At 60.3% G+C, this 14,523-nt stretch overlaps 1 protein-coding gene across 2 annotated transcripts in view; it reads left to right on the forward strand.

The window, feature by feature from the left end:
- Positions 1–14,249, forward strand: part of LOC102448560 (uncharacterized) — a 35,670-nt gene extending 21,421 nt beyond the window's left edge. For both annotated transcript variants that reach the window (XM_075925316.2, XM_075925321.2), the window contains exons 6-20: positions 452–513; positions 1,051–1,209; positions 2,034–2,219; positions 2,655–2,757; positions 3,208–3,349; positions 4,335–4,518; positions 4,779–4,878; positions 5,373–5,491; positions 6,094–6,131; positions 6,974–7,086; positions 7,652–7,800; positions 10,076–10,170; positions 12,070–12,148; positions 12,807–12,915; positions 13,608–14,249. In XM_075925316.2, coding sequence (XP_075781431.1) covers positions 452–513; positions 1,051–1,209; positions 2,034–2,219; positions 2,655–2,757; positions 3,208–3,349; positions 4,335–4,518; positions 4,779–4,878; positions 5,373–5,491; positions 6,094–6,131; positions 6,974–7,086; positions 7,652–7,800; positions 10,076–10,170; positions 12,070–12,148; positions 12,807–12,915; positions 13,608–13,681 — 1,712 coding nt within the window. In that variant the 3' untranslated portion in view covers positions 13,682–14,249. The remainder of the gene's footprint in view (positions 1–451; positions 514–1,050; positions 1,210–2,033; positions 2,220–2,654; positions 2,758–3,207; positions 3,350–4,334; positions 4,519–4,778; positions 4,879–5,372; positions 5,492–6,093; positions 6,132–6,973; positions 7,087–7,651; positions 7,801–10,075; positions 10,171–12,069; positions 12,149–12,806; positions 12,916–13,607) is intronic.
- Positions 14,250–14,523: the final 274 nt, after the last annotated feature.

The raw sequence follows: 14,523 nt of genomic DNA on the forward strand, positions 1-14,523 counted from the left end.
AGGCCTGTGACCAGGCTCATCGTGGGGGGTGAAGCGAAATTGCTGGACGCTGCTCTTCTTCCCCGCTGTAAAAGGGCGTTTCCTCCCTGCTGGGCAGGAGAACTTGACCAGGGGCTGCCCTCCGCTGGGACTTGATTTGCTTTCCTCAAAGGCCCCAGAAATGTGTGAGAAGCAGGCAGGGTCCTGCCACAAGGACCAGGCCGTTTAGTGCAACATGGGAGGTTATAGACAGGAAGGTCGTCTTGGGTAATTCTTCATTTCCATTGGCTGCCTCGTCTCCCCCTCCCTTCTCGGTAGGTAGAACCGCTGACCTAAAGGCTGCTGGGGGGCCCTGGGGTTCCCTGGGCGGGAGGGAGTCTGTCTCCTGAGCAGAGAGCCAAAGGATTCTGAGGGAATTATCCCAAGGAGCCCGGTTCGAGCCCGGCAGGTGACGTTTCTCTTCTGCCCGCAGGGAAGCTGTGCTGGAACCTCGCTGGGTATTTCCTCTGGCCGTTTGGCAAAGTGATTCAGAAGGTAGTGGGGCATGGCGGGGTGGAAAACGGGCCGCCTGCTTCGTCTCGGCGGGCGCTGTGGCAGGGTCCGTGCCCAGCTCTGGACGGGGGCGCCCCCCAGCCAACTGGTGCACCAACTGCATGAGCATGGCCTCTTCCCTGCCCCATCCCTCTAGCGGTGGGGGGGAGGGAGCTGGCTGGCTTGCCCCGTGCATCCGGCCGGAAAAGGAGCCAGTGATGGGAAAGATCCCGCATCCGTACCTAATGCAGCTCAGGGCGGCGGTTACCATGGTAGCAATGATCGCGGGGTCCCCTGCTCCCCAGCAGAAGGTGCAGGCCTCTGCTGTAGCACCGGGCCCTGAGCCAGCCTAGAGCTGCCAAGGGCTAGTGTAAAATGGTTGGTGCAAAGCCAGAGGGGCCACGTTGGCCTTGGCCCTGCAGCGAGGCAGCACCAGCCTCTGTGGAAGTAAACTACTCTCCTGGCTGAGTCTCGGCCTGGCGGGGGCGGGGGAGGAGTCCTCCGATGTCCTCCCGACTCTCGTGCTCTCCCCTCTCCCAGACCAGAGGCTGCTCTCGGAAGTGCAGCATCAAGTTCAGCAAGTGTGAGGTCATCTCGGAGGTGAACGAGGCGAAGGAGAGCACCCCGCTGCTCATCCACCACGAGACGGGCCCCGGCGCCCCGCCGGCCCCTGGCAGCCGCGCTGAGGCCACGCACTGGGTAAGGCCCCTTCCCCGGGAGGCAGGGGATGGGCTACGACAGCCTGGCCCCAGCCAGCTCCGCTGGGACTGAACGTTGAGGCACCTCCCCGGCTCTCGCCCGCGAGGGGTCTGCGTCGGACTCCCCTCCGCAGAGGGGCCAGTGGGCGCTGCCTTCCCCTTCCTCTTGTTGGCAATGCTCCCGCGCAGGTACCTAGTGCCGCTCAGGGCCGACTAATCCAGTAGGCACAGTGCCTGGGGCCCACAAAAATGTTTTAATTTCATTTTTTTCCTTCTGATTTTAAAAAACTTTTAGCACCCATGAAAATCTATTCAACTTTGCCTAAAACAGGGGGGAAAAAGTTGAAGTATTTAAAGTTATATCAAGAATTTTTTAATATATTTTTTTTTTTTTTTTTTTTTTATGGAGGAAGGGGCCCACGGAAGTCATAATGCGGCCCTGGCCGTGGTTACCATGGCAGTGAAGATTGCAGGGTCCTCTCTGCTCTAACGCAGGGCCCTGACCCAGCCTAGCGCTACAGTAGGGCCCTGCCGAGGGCTAGTGACCCCCGAGGAGGGGGAACCTCCTGTGCTGGATCAGCTGTGGCTTGGCTCGCAGCTGGGTCTATAGCCGTCCCTCTTGGCGTGGGACAGCGCCAGCAGGGACACCTGTCTGGTTTCTGCGTCCCTGGGCCAGAGGAGGGATCCACAGGGCCCCCGTAGGTGTCCTCCAAGCGTACGGTCCCTGTAACTGAGGCCTGGGGGTCGTGGTCTGAGCTTCCATGGTCTGGAAGCGTCTCCGTGGCTGCTCACGCAGTCCCTGCTTTGCTCTTCCTCCCCTCTCAGCGGCGTGTGAACACTTACCTCTGGCTCCTGCTGGGCTACCCGGTCCTCGCGCTCGCCCACAGCCTGGTCTGCTTCGTCGCCTGGCTCTTGGTGTTCATCATCCCCATTGCCAAGATGAACGCCCGCACCCTCACCACCGTCCTGCTCCTGCCCCCGGAGCACGTGCACGTCCAGCGGATGAGGAAGGTTGGTGCTGGGGCCCTGCCCCTGGGGAGGCGGCGGAGGGCGGCGTCTAGAGGGAGCGGCCCGTAACCTTTCCCACCCGTGACCGGCAGGGGGGCAGCTGGACCGGGAGGACGGAATGGGGGCTCTCCTCGTCCGTCTCCTTCCTGGCTGCAGAGCAGGCCGGGCCGATCCAAAGCGACTAGCCTGGACCTCCAGACAAACCTGCCCTAAGACCCTCGTTAAAGGACCCTCCATCCCCAGAGAAGGGCAGAGGGGAGTGTCCAAGCCCAGTGACTCCATCAGCGTTTCCCCTTGTCCGAACACCCTCCCCTCCTTCGGGAGAGCCGCAGGGCCACGAGGAAGCCGGGGAAATGATGCCAGGCCCGGCCCTGCCTGGAATAGCCAGGCTGGCGTCCGGTTGGCGGCAAGCCTAAAGCCTGGCCTCTCTCCCCTCAGACAGAGGTGCCGCTGGAGGCTGAAGTCATCCTGTGCTGCTACCACGCCGTCAATGCCTATTACTACAAATACGCGGTGGACGGGATCAACGTCTTCGCTGTCAGTATCCTTCGGGCGGGCGCGCGGCGTCGCCGGGCAACGCGACGGGCAGGCCGGGGATATGGAGGAACCAAGGCCCGATGGGGATCCTCCCCCCCCCCCCCCCCCAGAGCTGTGAGGGCAGCCTCTGCCCTGCAAGCTCTCCACTCCTGGTGCGTGTCGAGCAGCAGGCGAAGGCAGGGCCAGGGAGGGAGGGACTGAGCCTGGCTGGAGTGTGAGCGTCGTACTGTGCCTACTCTGGCAGGGGGGCTGGCCAGGGAGTAGGCAAAACGGGAGGTGGGCCTTGCGGCCGAGGAGCAAGACTGGGAGATGGGCTTGCTCCCTGGATGGTGAACCTTTGCAGCTCTGCCTCTGGAGGCGTGGCAGCGAAGCACGCCCACCTCCCAGGCGCTCTGGTCCTGGGGCCGGGTGCCGCACGCCTGCCTGGAAGGCCCCTTGACCTGCCGCCACGCAGATCTGCTGCCACTCGTCATTGTGACGCTGGTGCTGGGCTACGTCGACAGCCACAACCGTCTCACCAGCTCCCTGGTGAAGTTCACCCTCTCGCTGCTCTCCATCATGCCCCTCTCCTACTACATCGGCATGGCCATCGCCAGGTGAGCCGGCGCCTTCCCCCACGTCCCACAGGGGCCAGGCAATCCCGGGTGTTAACGTCCCTCCCAGGTCGGAACCCGCATCGCAACCTCTCACCAGCAAACGGCACAGCCTGGCATGGGCTCCCCCCCACCCCCTCCTTGCCATCCTTGCCGGGAGGCGTCCAGCCGCTGCTTGGGCAGAGTGTCCCTGTGGCAGGCAGCCGGCTCCTGCCAGCTGCAGCACGAACGCCTCATGGGATTCTTGGACTCCGGAGTGTCGCTGGCGCCTCGTGCGCTAGCCAGGCCCTGCCGCCTCCTGGACTGTGCAGCCCTCCTGTGCGGTGGTGGATTAGCCCCTGGCCAGCGAGGCCCGTGCCCAGAGGCCAGGCCAGTCTGGGGGCCCTGGCAAAAGAGGCCCCCTGCACCAGACCTGTTCTGCCTGGTGCTGCTGCTGCAGAGGGGGGTCAGGATACAGAGGGCGTACCTGGCTCTGTCCCCCTCCTAGTCAGCGCTCCAGCCAGGACGCACCGGGAGCTCGCCCCACAGCCCAGCTGGAGTGCAAGGTGGGGTGGACTGGGCAGAAGGAGCTCCCCCCCCCCCCATTTTGTTCTGGCCCAGGGCCCCTCGACCCGAATGTGCCCCTGCTCCTGCAATAGCCCTGCAGGCAGCGCTAGAAGGGAAGGACCCTCAGTCTGCTGCAGGTGAGGCAGCGCCTCTGATAGCGCAGGGCCCCCAGTGGCAGCCCGGGGAGTCCCAGAGACCTCGCCCGCGTCCGGCAGCTTTTGGCCAGCTCATGGGTTTCCCCCTCTGGGCTGAGAGTGCCGTGCAAAGATCTGGAGAGCACCGCGCCATCCTGGTTGCCCTAGGAGAGACCCTTTTGAGGGCTGGAGCCGAATGGCTCCAGTGTAGAAGATTGAGCCTGTCTCAGGAATTCTCCTATTCCTGCTGGCTCCACTCTGGTGCTGTCCCCGATCTCCCTGCGCAAACTAACCCCCGTGTGCCTTAGTATTTCAGCTCAGAGCAACTTCGCGGTGGGGGCGGTGGTGAACGCCTCCTTCGGCTCCATCATCGAGCTGACCTTCTACATCACGGCGCTGATCAAAGGCTCCCGGGAGGGGAACAAGTGTTACGAGGAGATTGTGAAGTCGGCCTTGACGGGAACCCTCTTGGGCTGCGTCCTCTTCATACCAGTGAGTCTGGCCGGAGGCGCGTGGCCCGGGGCGGTGCTCCAGGCTCGGCCGTCGACACGGTCCCTGGGAGCAGGCAGCTTCGAACTTGGTCCGACCTTTCCTCTTGGAAGCGGCCGCTGCTGCTCACACGCATGGGTTGCACGACTGAGTGGCCTGCAGGGCCGTGGGGGGGGGGGGGAGTCCCCTAGCTAGCCGGGCTGCCGTGCAGACAGCACACCACCTGGGAGGGTGATGCACGCGCTTCCTCTGTGCCTTTCTAGGGCTTGTGCATGGTGATCGGCGGCATCCGCCACCAGGAGCAGAGGTTTAACAGCAGATCGGCTGGTGTCAGCTCCGCCCTGCTCTTCTTATCCGTGGGAGGTAAGCGAGGAACTGGCCCAGCGCTGGAGCTGCAGGTACAGGACGGAGGAAAGGGGGTGTTTCTGGCCAGCCTGGACGGGGGGGCAGCACCCACTCTCCTGCAGAGTTTGCCTGCTGCTGGCTCTCCCATCTTCAGGCCTCTCTATGGCCCCTGGCCCTGTGTCCTTGGGCTCCCGGGTGGGTTGGGAAGTGCCTGTGAAAGGGAAGCTGTTCCCCAGCAGCTGGTCTCCCGGGTCTGGTTATCAGCTGGAGGGGGCTAGGAATTGCTCTTAGGCGGCTGCTGTGGGGGCGGATCTGCATGTATTTGCCTGCCGCACTTCAGTGGGACTCTGCTCTGCAGCTCAGTTGGATCAGGCCAGAATGTGGATTTTCCCCCCAACTTGTCTCGGTCCTGTGCTATTGCCCGTGTCTCGCCTTGGGCCAATGCTGGTGATGGCGCGGAACCCCCCCCCCCACTCCTGTCTGTGCCTCACTCCCTGCCTCTCTCCTGCCAGGCGTCTTCGCGCCGACGCTGTTCTCCAAAGTCTACGGGCGGCTGGTCTGCGGCGAGTGCCAGAACATCACCCACAGTCTGGCTGGCCACTACCTCTGCCAGAACTGCCACTTCGACCTGGTGGGTGGGACGCCGGGACCTCGCTCTGCGTCTTGGCTCTCGCGCAGGCCTGGTGGCGGGGCTCTCCATGCTCTGCCACGCGTGCGGGGCCCAGGAACGCCTCCGAGGAGTGTGGTGTGTCCGACCAGGGCCACGTTTCTTCCCGGGGGTGCTGAGTGTTACGCGCTAGCAGAGTTCCAGTATCTGCTTCAGTGGGACCAGATGCTCAGAGAACTGGCTGCTTCCTTCACTCTGCAACGGGGCCTGGATTTCAGGCCCCCCGCCCCCGTTCGGCCTGCACTGCGCTCTGGATGCAGGGAAGAGCCTCGGTCTCTAGCCCTCAAGGGGTGTCCACCCCCCCCCCCCCCCCCCTGTGCCCCGGTTAGTTTCCGCAGTGCGTGCAGAGTCACTCCATCTCCCGTTACAGCAAGTAACCGTCACGGATTTGGGGCTCTGCTCCCGTCTGACAAACGGCTGCTCCCCAGCAGCCGTCGGGGGTGAGGGTGGAGATCAGGGCTGCCGTGCATCCTCGTCATTCGCCAGCCATCCTGCACTGAGGATGTGGCACTTAGGCCGGTGGATCTCCGGCACTAACCAACCCTCTTGTGGCTCTTGTTTTGTAGATGGAGCACAACGGCACCCTCTTCTACAAACACGTCCAGTAAGTGCCTGCCCGGCTGTCCCAGCACGCAGACGGAGCGGATCAGCCCTCCCTGCTACTGGGAGCAGGGAGGAGCCCCGCTGCGAGGGGACGCCGTCGACTTCGACCTGTGCCACGGCACGGAGCTTCCTTGTCCGCCTCCCGCTCGCTAGTCCCCATCCGGGCACCAGTCTGGCTCTGCCAGGCTGCAGTGCTCTGACCCCTGCGAGCTGCCTTGCTTCCATTCTCCTCTGTGCCAGGCTCGCCAGAGCTCTGCGCCGGCCCGCTCTAGGAGAGCAGGTGCTGATCTGGGCTCTGCCACTGGCTTAGCCAGATGGCCTCTGTCTTATTACCTGTGAAATGGGCCTATTGTTGGTCTCCGGGTGGGGAGTGTGGACTTGTCTGGAGAACAAGTGCTGGTCTCAGCTGAACCCCCGCCCCTACGTCCCGCCGGCCTCAGACACGACAGGACCCATCGCTCTGCCGCTCCTTCCTGCTAGCGCAGGGCGCCAGGACGCAGCGTGGAGATGGGACTGTCCTGGCAAGGCAGCCTCCCGGAGAGGGGGGAGGAGGGTTAATTCTTCCTTGGGCTCCCTCCCCGCAGCCTGGCTCTGCTGCCAGCGTCTGCTTGCTCTGCACACTCCTGCGTGGGGCGCTTGTGCTGATCGGGGCTTTCTCCAGCAAGCTCTGAGTGCAGGGATCCTGGAGTGGAGGGGGGGCTAGAGGAGAAGCCTACCCCTTCTCCCACCCCCACCCCCGCCCCAGGGCCCCCTTGGGGAAAGGCCAGAGGAGACTTCCTGGGAGTGGCTGGGGAGGGCAGCAGGGTTTCTGCGTCCGGCCCCAGCAGGTCTGGTGTGTTGCAGGCCCCTGGTGTACACAGTGTCCCTCCTGCTCCCTGCCGCCTACATCATCGGCCTCCTGTTCACCCTGAAGACTCACTCGCACATCTACGACATCCACATCAGCGACTGCCACAGTGAGTCCCCGCCGCGGCCGGCCCGGGAGCTGGGCTCCCCTGGGTCCAGCTCAGAGCGTTGGCGGGTGGATGCCGGGCTCTTCGCTGCCCAGGGCGGGGCATTGGGAGCCAGGACTCCCGGGGCTACTCCTGGCAGTGCCGCTGGCTCTGTGCACTTGGGGCTGGGACCTGCCCTGGCGTGCTGCGAATGCACCGCCGGCGCTGTAGGAGTAAAACAGCCCCCTCCTGCCGCAAGGGGGGCACCCAGGGGAGACTGGGTGCTCTCCCGGTCGGCGCTATTGAGCCCCACAGGTGAACTGACATTCAAGTCCCCAATCCGGGGCAGGGAACGGTAACTGAACCTGCCCATGCACAGGCTCCAAACCCCCAGACTCGGGGGCAGAGCGAGGCTCCTGGGGGGCAAAGCTGGCTCCACCCGAAGCTCGGGTAGCGTCTCCCCTTCCCGGGGGTAACCGGGCGGCTGAGCGGGACCCTAGGCTGCAGCTCTCGGGTGGGGCTGAGTCGACGTGGGACTCCCTCGTGGGCCGGGGCCGGCTCTGCTCACGCACCTCCTTGCTTTGCACAGTGCCCGGTCACCACCACAGCGCCGTGGTCCACTGGTCCCGCTGCAGAGCCCTGCTCATCCTTCTGCTCTCCACCCTGTGCATGTCGGCCTGCGCGGACCTGGCCACGGAGCACATCAGCCCCATCCTCTCCAACTCCACCGTCTCGCAGGTGAGGAGCCAGCCCTGGAGAGCCTGGCTTGGAATACAGGGGAGTGGGTCTAAACCCAGAGCCGGGGGCCACTGACCTGAACGTTCAGAGGGGGGAAGCCTCTGGCTGGGTCCGGGGGAGTTGGCACCATTTAGTGACCCGGCTGGGTTTGAGTGGGCCTGGTACCGCTAACGTGCTGGACTAGGGAGGGCTGGCTCCTCCCATGAGTGGCCAGGCTGGGTCGAGCCGTTGGTCCCTCTAGCCCAGCCTCCTGTTGCCAGCCGTGGCCAGTGCCAGGTGCTTTAGAGAGGGTGAACGGAGCGGGCCATGAGCGAGTGATCCCTGGCTTGGCATCCCACGCCTCTGGCTGCCGGGGGCCTCGGCCAGGGGACTGTGTGGGGTAGGCGGAGGCTTTCTCGGGGGTACGCCAGCTCCTCCAGTTCAGCATTTCTCACCCTGGGGGTTGCAAGGCCCAGGAAGCTCACAGGACCTGTTTTGGGGTGGGGGGGGGGAAGCAGGGCAGTTTCCTGGGCCCCACACCAGGGGGCACTCGAAGCTCCCCGATGGCACGGCTACAGTGGTCTGGGAAGGCTGAGAACCACGGGCTGTAGAACACTCGCAGCTGGGGGGTTGCATCCCTGACCCTCATGGACGGACCCATCTTCCGTGAATGCTCCTTGGTACCAGAGTGCCTGCCCAGCCCCATGGGAGGGGGAGATGCCGTCTGTGTGCTCACGCCTGTCACCGGTCACGCCGCATCTCCTCCAGGTGCATGTGTTCCTGCAGGGCGCGCTGGCCCTGGGGGCACACCCATAGACCCCCTGGAGAACCACTCAGCCCCCTGCCCGGGCGCTGGATCTAGGGCAGTGTTTCTTAACCAGTGGTACGAGTAGCCTCGGGTACTCGAGAGAAGTCTGGGAGGTACGTCAACACACCTGAAAAATGAAGAACTGAATGTTTTACGTTTTATGGCGCTTTTACTATTTTTGTACTTTTTACACCCAAAAATTTCATCGCCCATCCAGCTACGATTAAGTTGTTTAAACAAATGTTGCAATGGTAGAAAAAGAAAAATGGTCTGAAAATGGTAGGTGCGGGGGGTACTTAGACACTTTTTTAAAGGGAGTAGTGATAGAAATGTAGCCGTGTTAGTCTGGGGTAGCTGAAGCAAAATGCAGGACAATGTAGCACTTTAAAGACTAACAAGATGGTTTATTAGATGATGAGCTTTCGTGGGCCAGACCCACTTCCTCAGATCAAATAGTGGAAGAAAATAGTCACAACCATAGATACCAAAGGATACAATTAAAAAAAATGAACAAATATGAAAAGGACAAATCACTTTTCAGAACCGGGGGGGAGGAAGGAAGGTAAGTGTCTGTGAATTGATATTAGAGGTGGGGAGAGTGGGATGTCTGTGAGCTAATGGTATTAGAGGTGATAATTGGGGAAGCTATCTTGGTAATGGGTAAGATAGTTCAAGTGTTTGTTCAGTCCTTCTCAGATAGTGTCGAATTTTAACATGAATGACAGTTCAGAGGATTCCCTTTCAAGTGCAGATGTAAAAGGTCTTTGTAGCAGAATGCAGGTGGTTAAGTCATTTAGAGAGTGTCCTTTCTGGTTAAAATGGCAAGAAACTGTTTTTTCTTTGTGATCTTGTCTGATATCTGTTTTGTGGGTATTGATCCTTTGGCGAAGTGTCTGAGACGTTTGTCCAATGTACATAGCAGACGGACACTTCCAGCACATGATGGCATAGATTATATTTCTGGATGCGCAGGAACAGTTGAGACACTAATCTAGAGCAGCGGTGGGCGCCCTGCTGCCCACCAGGGTTCTGTGTGTGGCCCACGAGCCCTTTTGCACAGTTGCTCCCCTGCAGGGTTGCCAGATGCTGCAAGTCTCCATCCGTATAGGCTGTTCCCAACCCGTATTACTGCCGTGACCCCCACGTAAAGCCGGGGCATGTCAAGTGAGGGGCGGGCTGCAAGCCGGACGCTCCCTCTGTAGCCAGTCAAACCGCTGCTGCGGTACAGTTGGCCTGCCCCCTGCAAGTTCTAGGTACCAAGTGCAGGGAGCAAAACTCCCCCATCTCGGGAGACCGTCTTGGTTGCGACCGTCTTGCTGGCCTCGACTGCCCACCACTGACCTGAGGCTGCCCTAGGCCAGCTGCTTTTCTTCCCAAGGAGCAGACGCCCCGAGCTGGGAGCCCGCTGCCGTACAGCGCAGGCCCGGCATGGCCACGGAGGGGGCAGAGCAGTTCGCTGGCCCTGCGCTGACTCTCTCTCCTTGGCAGTATTTCATCGGGGTGACGGTGCTGGCCATGGTGCCCGAGCTGCCCGAGCTCGTCAACGGGATCCAGTTTGCCCTGCAGAACAACCTGAGTTTGAGGTGAGTTCCCCAGCCCTGGCAGGGCCTCTGCGGGTGCTTGCGCGTGGCCAGAGGCTGGGGTTTGCCCAGGGCTTCCAGGAGCAGCGTGAACGGACGCCGAGTCGTCTCCACGTTGCCCAGTAGGAAACCTCTTTTAAAGCTCTGAGATGCGGCTGGTACGTGAGCTAGAGTTCTAGGTGCACCCGGGAACCCTGCAAGATGGGTGGTCAGTAAGCAGCCTGCAGGCCACATGCTGTTTGTCAGGGTTAGCCCCTGACGGGCTGCCAGACTCACCTGCAGCTCCCAGTGTCGGCAATTCGCTGTTCCCAGCCAGTGGGAGCCGCGGGGAGCCGTGGCCCAGCCCGGAAGCCGCAAATGAACCCTGTCGAGCGGCACCTGGGCAGCAGGATGCCTCTTGCCCATCCCTGCTCTAGGAGGAAGGGCTCCCATCCAGAGATGCACCCAGCAGAGTTGCAGTGTTGGAAATCATCTGCAGGCTCTCCGGAGGGGTTGGTGGAAATCCACTGCTGGCTGTAATTGAGGTCTTGGCTCCCAGGGGTGGGATGTAGGGGGAAGGGAAGAGCCGTCTGCTCCCTGGCTCTGGTTATGGAAGCATGGAAGATCCAGTCTTCCTAGAGCCTTAAATGTCTAAGCCAGCCTGTCTAAACTCCAGAGTTAAGGGTTCCACATCCCCACTCCCTGCTGCTGGAGACACCCTGACATGGGCCAGGCTGCAAGGAGCTGCTGGGTGTGCCCCCGATCCCGGGAAACTGCTTGGTGCACTGCAGCTCTCATGGACTTTGGTGGGAAGGTGGCGCTGGGCATGCCAGGATCCATAGCTAGCGCAGGAGTTACCTGGCCTGGAGCCCATAGTATCACAGAACACTAGAACTGGGAGGGACTTTGAGAGGTCGTCGAGTCCAGCCCCCTGCCCTCACGGCGGGACCAAGCACCGTCTAGATCAATGTGTGTTAAACTTTTCAAGATCGCGAAACACCAAACAACTTTTTTTTTTATGGGGATCACCAAGGATTTTTTGTTGAACAAAAAGAAAGGCTTACCCCTCTAAGGGCGGCCATTCCCAGGGGGAAAGTTGTGGACCCCCCTCCCTCCCAAAAAAGAGACTGGGAAAAGTTGTTGAGCAAGACAAAGCAACAAAAATGGACAGGGAATAGAAGTTAAGCAAAAAAGACCGAACAGTTTGCCCTTTTATCAGGAGAAAAGGGCAATGCCCTTTTAAGGGTGGCCATTTTAAACTCTGTTCTCCACGGCACACCTCCAACTGCCTCGTGGCACACCGGCGTGCTGCGGAACTTTAATACTTTAAGACATGCTGGTCTAGATCATCCCTGACTAACTCGCTCTTCAATATCTCCAAAGATGGAGATTCCACAACTTCCCCAGGCAACTTATTCCACTTTCACCACCTGGTAGAAAGTTTTTTCCTAATGTCCAACCTAAATCTCCCTTGCTGCAATTTAAGCCCCTTGTTGCTTGTCCTTGTCCCATTGCTTCTTGCTAGAAACTGATCCCAAATATGATTTCACAAGGAGAAGATATCTGCTCCATCTCCACCGTCTTGAGTGCATGGCACTGCCCCTCCCTGACAGCTGGACCCTCTCCAACTTATGATGGGTCCCCCTGTGTGTGGGAGAAGAGCCCCAAACCATAAATGGGGCCTCCTAGCCCATGCTGGAGCTCTGGAACGCTTCAGCGATCAGGGACTTTGAGGTCGCGCGTCAGCACGAATCTTTACTCTTGCGCTGTTTGAAGAAACCGGCTGGGAAGTACCCGGGGCTATTGTCTGGATAGTGCTCTAGAAGGGGGTCTGACCTCTGCCCCTTGCAGGGAGCTATAGCTCGAACGCAGTTAGGAGCCTAGAGCTTGGGCTAACTTGCTGTGTCTGCTCCTCTTCCCTAGCATTGAGATCGGGAGCTGTATCGCTGTCCAGGTCTGCATGCTTCAGATACCCATCCTGGTGCTCTTCACCGTCTTCTACGTAAGTCGTGGCACTGGGGCCGTAACCGGATACTCCGACGTCTGTCCCTCTCCACCAGTGGGCTCCGGGCTTTGGGGAAGCAGCTGTGGCTGCAGGTGTTCGTGACCACGGCATGCTTAAGGCCATGCAAGTAGGAACATGCTGCCGGTGGTGGTGAAAGGCGCCGGAGAAGAGGTGTGACTAGGCTATGCCATCCTGAGAGCAGGAATGGGGCAGGCAGTTGCAAGACCGGCTCCCCCCACCTGTCTGGCTTTCAGAGCTAGTCCCTGGTCCCCTCGCTGCGGGCAGGCTGCAGACAAGTGACTAGCGCCCTCGCTGTCTCTCTACCTGCTCATACTTAAAACGGAGCTGACAAAGGATCGGTGAGTCTTGCTAACACGTGATCCAGAGCAACAAGAACCAGCCTCCCCCTGCCCCCTAGGGATGGGGGACATGGCAGGCTAACGAATTTTATCCTGCACGTTGACGAAAGTTGTTTCCTTTTGCGCTGTTGGTGCATCGCTTGGTTGTTCAGACAGAGTGGGGTGGGTGAGGGAGTCCCCAGGTGAGGAACGGGGCCTGTCTAAACGGGTGGAACCAGCGTTCTGACGTGTGTGTGTGTGTGATCGCCAGGGCTGACGTGCCGGGGTCCTAAAAGCTGCTCTCTCCCTTTCCACAGCCGACCGGCTTCACACTCGTCTTCAGTGACCTCCACGTCTACGCCAGCATGTTCAGTGTGGTTCTCATGAACTACACCTTCATGGACGGCAAGTGTGACTACTTCCAAGGTAAGGGCCCTCGGGGAGGCGGGGGGGGGGTTTCTAACCCCCTCCCTCCGCCTCTGACAACGTTCCCGTGCTTCTCGAGCACGCTCGGGCCAGGGATTGACCGTGCAAAGGGGCCTCACCGTGTCCTGTGTGCGTGAATCCCAGTCAGTGGCTCTAAGGCTAGAAAGTCTTCTCTGCTCCCGGGGGAAGGGCAGCTTTCCTTCATGCTCCTCCCCAGAAGTTCCAGACCCTCCAGGGGAGGCCACAAGCTCTACAGGACCCTGGGAAGGTGGGGGGGGGTGAGGCTGGCTCTGTGCTCCCAGAAGGGGCGGAGCCTTGGGCAGAAGGGGCGGGGCCATAGCAGCCAGGGATTCAGGCCTTGTCCCCAGGCCCTGAGAGCTGCCCTGAGTGTGCAGTGTAGCAGTTTAAAGGGCCTGGAACTTCACCCTGCTGCTGTGGGAGTCAAGTGGCTGAGTTCATGTAACTGGTGGGTGACTCGGCCCCCGCAGGCAGTCGCTCTGGAGCAGGGATTGTCCTGACCTGCTCTTATCCAGCTCCCAACGGTCCCTTCCCTTGTCCGTGTGAACTCCCGGATTCCGTCCGGAGCAAATGGGCAGCTGTTCCAGCCAGTGCAAACTCCTCTGTCCCAATTCTCCGTCCCTGTTCCAGGGCTGGACTCCCGTTCTCCTAACTGGCTGTTCTCACTGCCCCAGGTACGGTGCTGGTGATGGTCTACTTCATCCTCATCGCCGTGTATTTCTTTGCTCCTTCTCCTGCCGGCTGCTGAGGCCTGTTGCCATGGGAACTTGCGTGTTGACTTTAGGAGAAGGTTCCCCCCACCCCCGGGCAGCTGTTGCCAAAAAGTTTAGTGTCTCGGATGCTGGCTGGTTTGGCTTTCACGTGAAAGCGTCTGTTGCATGAAGCCGAGGAACCTGCCCCGGAGCGTGGTTTTCCTTGAGTTTGTGTGTTAAAAGCCGGGATTGAATTGGGAATGGCTCAGCACTGGGGAAGGGGGTGCTGTCAGGCTGGCCACTCACTCTGAACCCCAGAAGGACCCTGGAATGATGCCTGCTGTGACCAAGTGCCGAATCTGCTGGATTGCACACGGGGGAAAGTCTGGCCGAAGCTTTCGACCGCTGAAGGAGGCCGTCTTCTCTTTCTGCGGGGAAAGCCAAGGTGCTGTGGTGAAACAGACCTGGGGAAAAGGCCTCTCCTATCCTCCCAAGCCCGAGTGCTCCCTGCGTGTCACACCTCAGCCTTTGCCACCAGCCGGTCAAACACGCACAGGTGGCTTTTGCTCTGACTTGAAGTTGGTGGGTTTTTCCAACTGTTCTGATTAAAGCAGTTTTGTACAACCTTGATGTGGTCCTTATCTGCTGGGGGGGGAATGAGCCTGATCTTCTAACCAAAGGTCTCTGCAGGGAGGCAGATTGTAGTTAACTGACTTATCAGGTTCCTTGTGCCACTAAATGACTGACAAGTCAAGTTCTGAGCCCTGCCGCTGGCTCCCATATAGTGGCCCTGGTGGAGGCTGCAGAAGCAAACTTAGACCTTTTCCTTGGGCTACGTTAGCCTCTCTGCTACCGCGTGATGGAGGGACATAGGTGGCTAACAGGCAGCACCTGGCTT

This window comes from Pelodiscus sinensis, chromosome 1 (assembly GCF_052426305.1).
Source record: "Pelodiscus sinensis isolate ZL-2025 chromosome 1, ASM5242630v1, whole genome shotgun sequence".
Classification (NCBI taxonomy): domain Eukaryota; kingdom Metazoa; phylum Chordata; order Testudines; family Trionychidae; genus Pelodiscus; species Pelodiscus sinensis.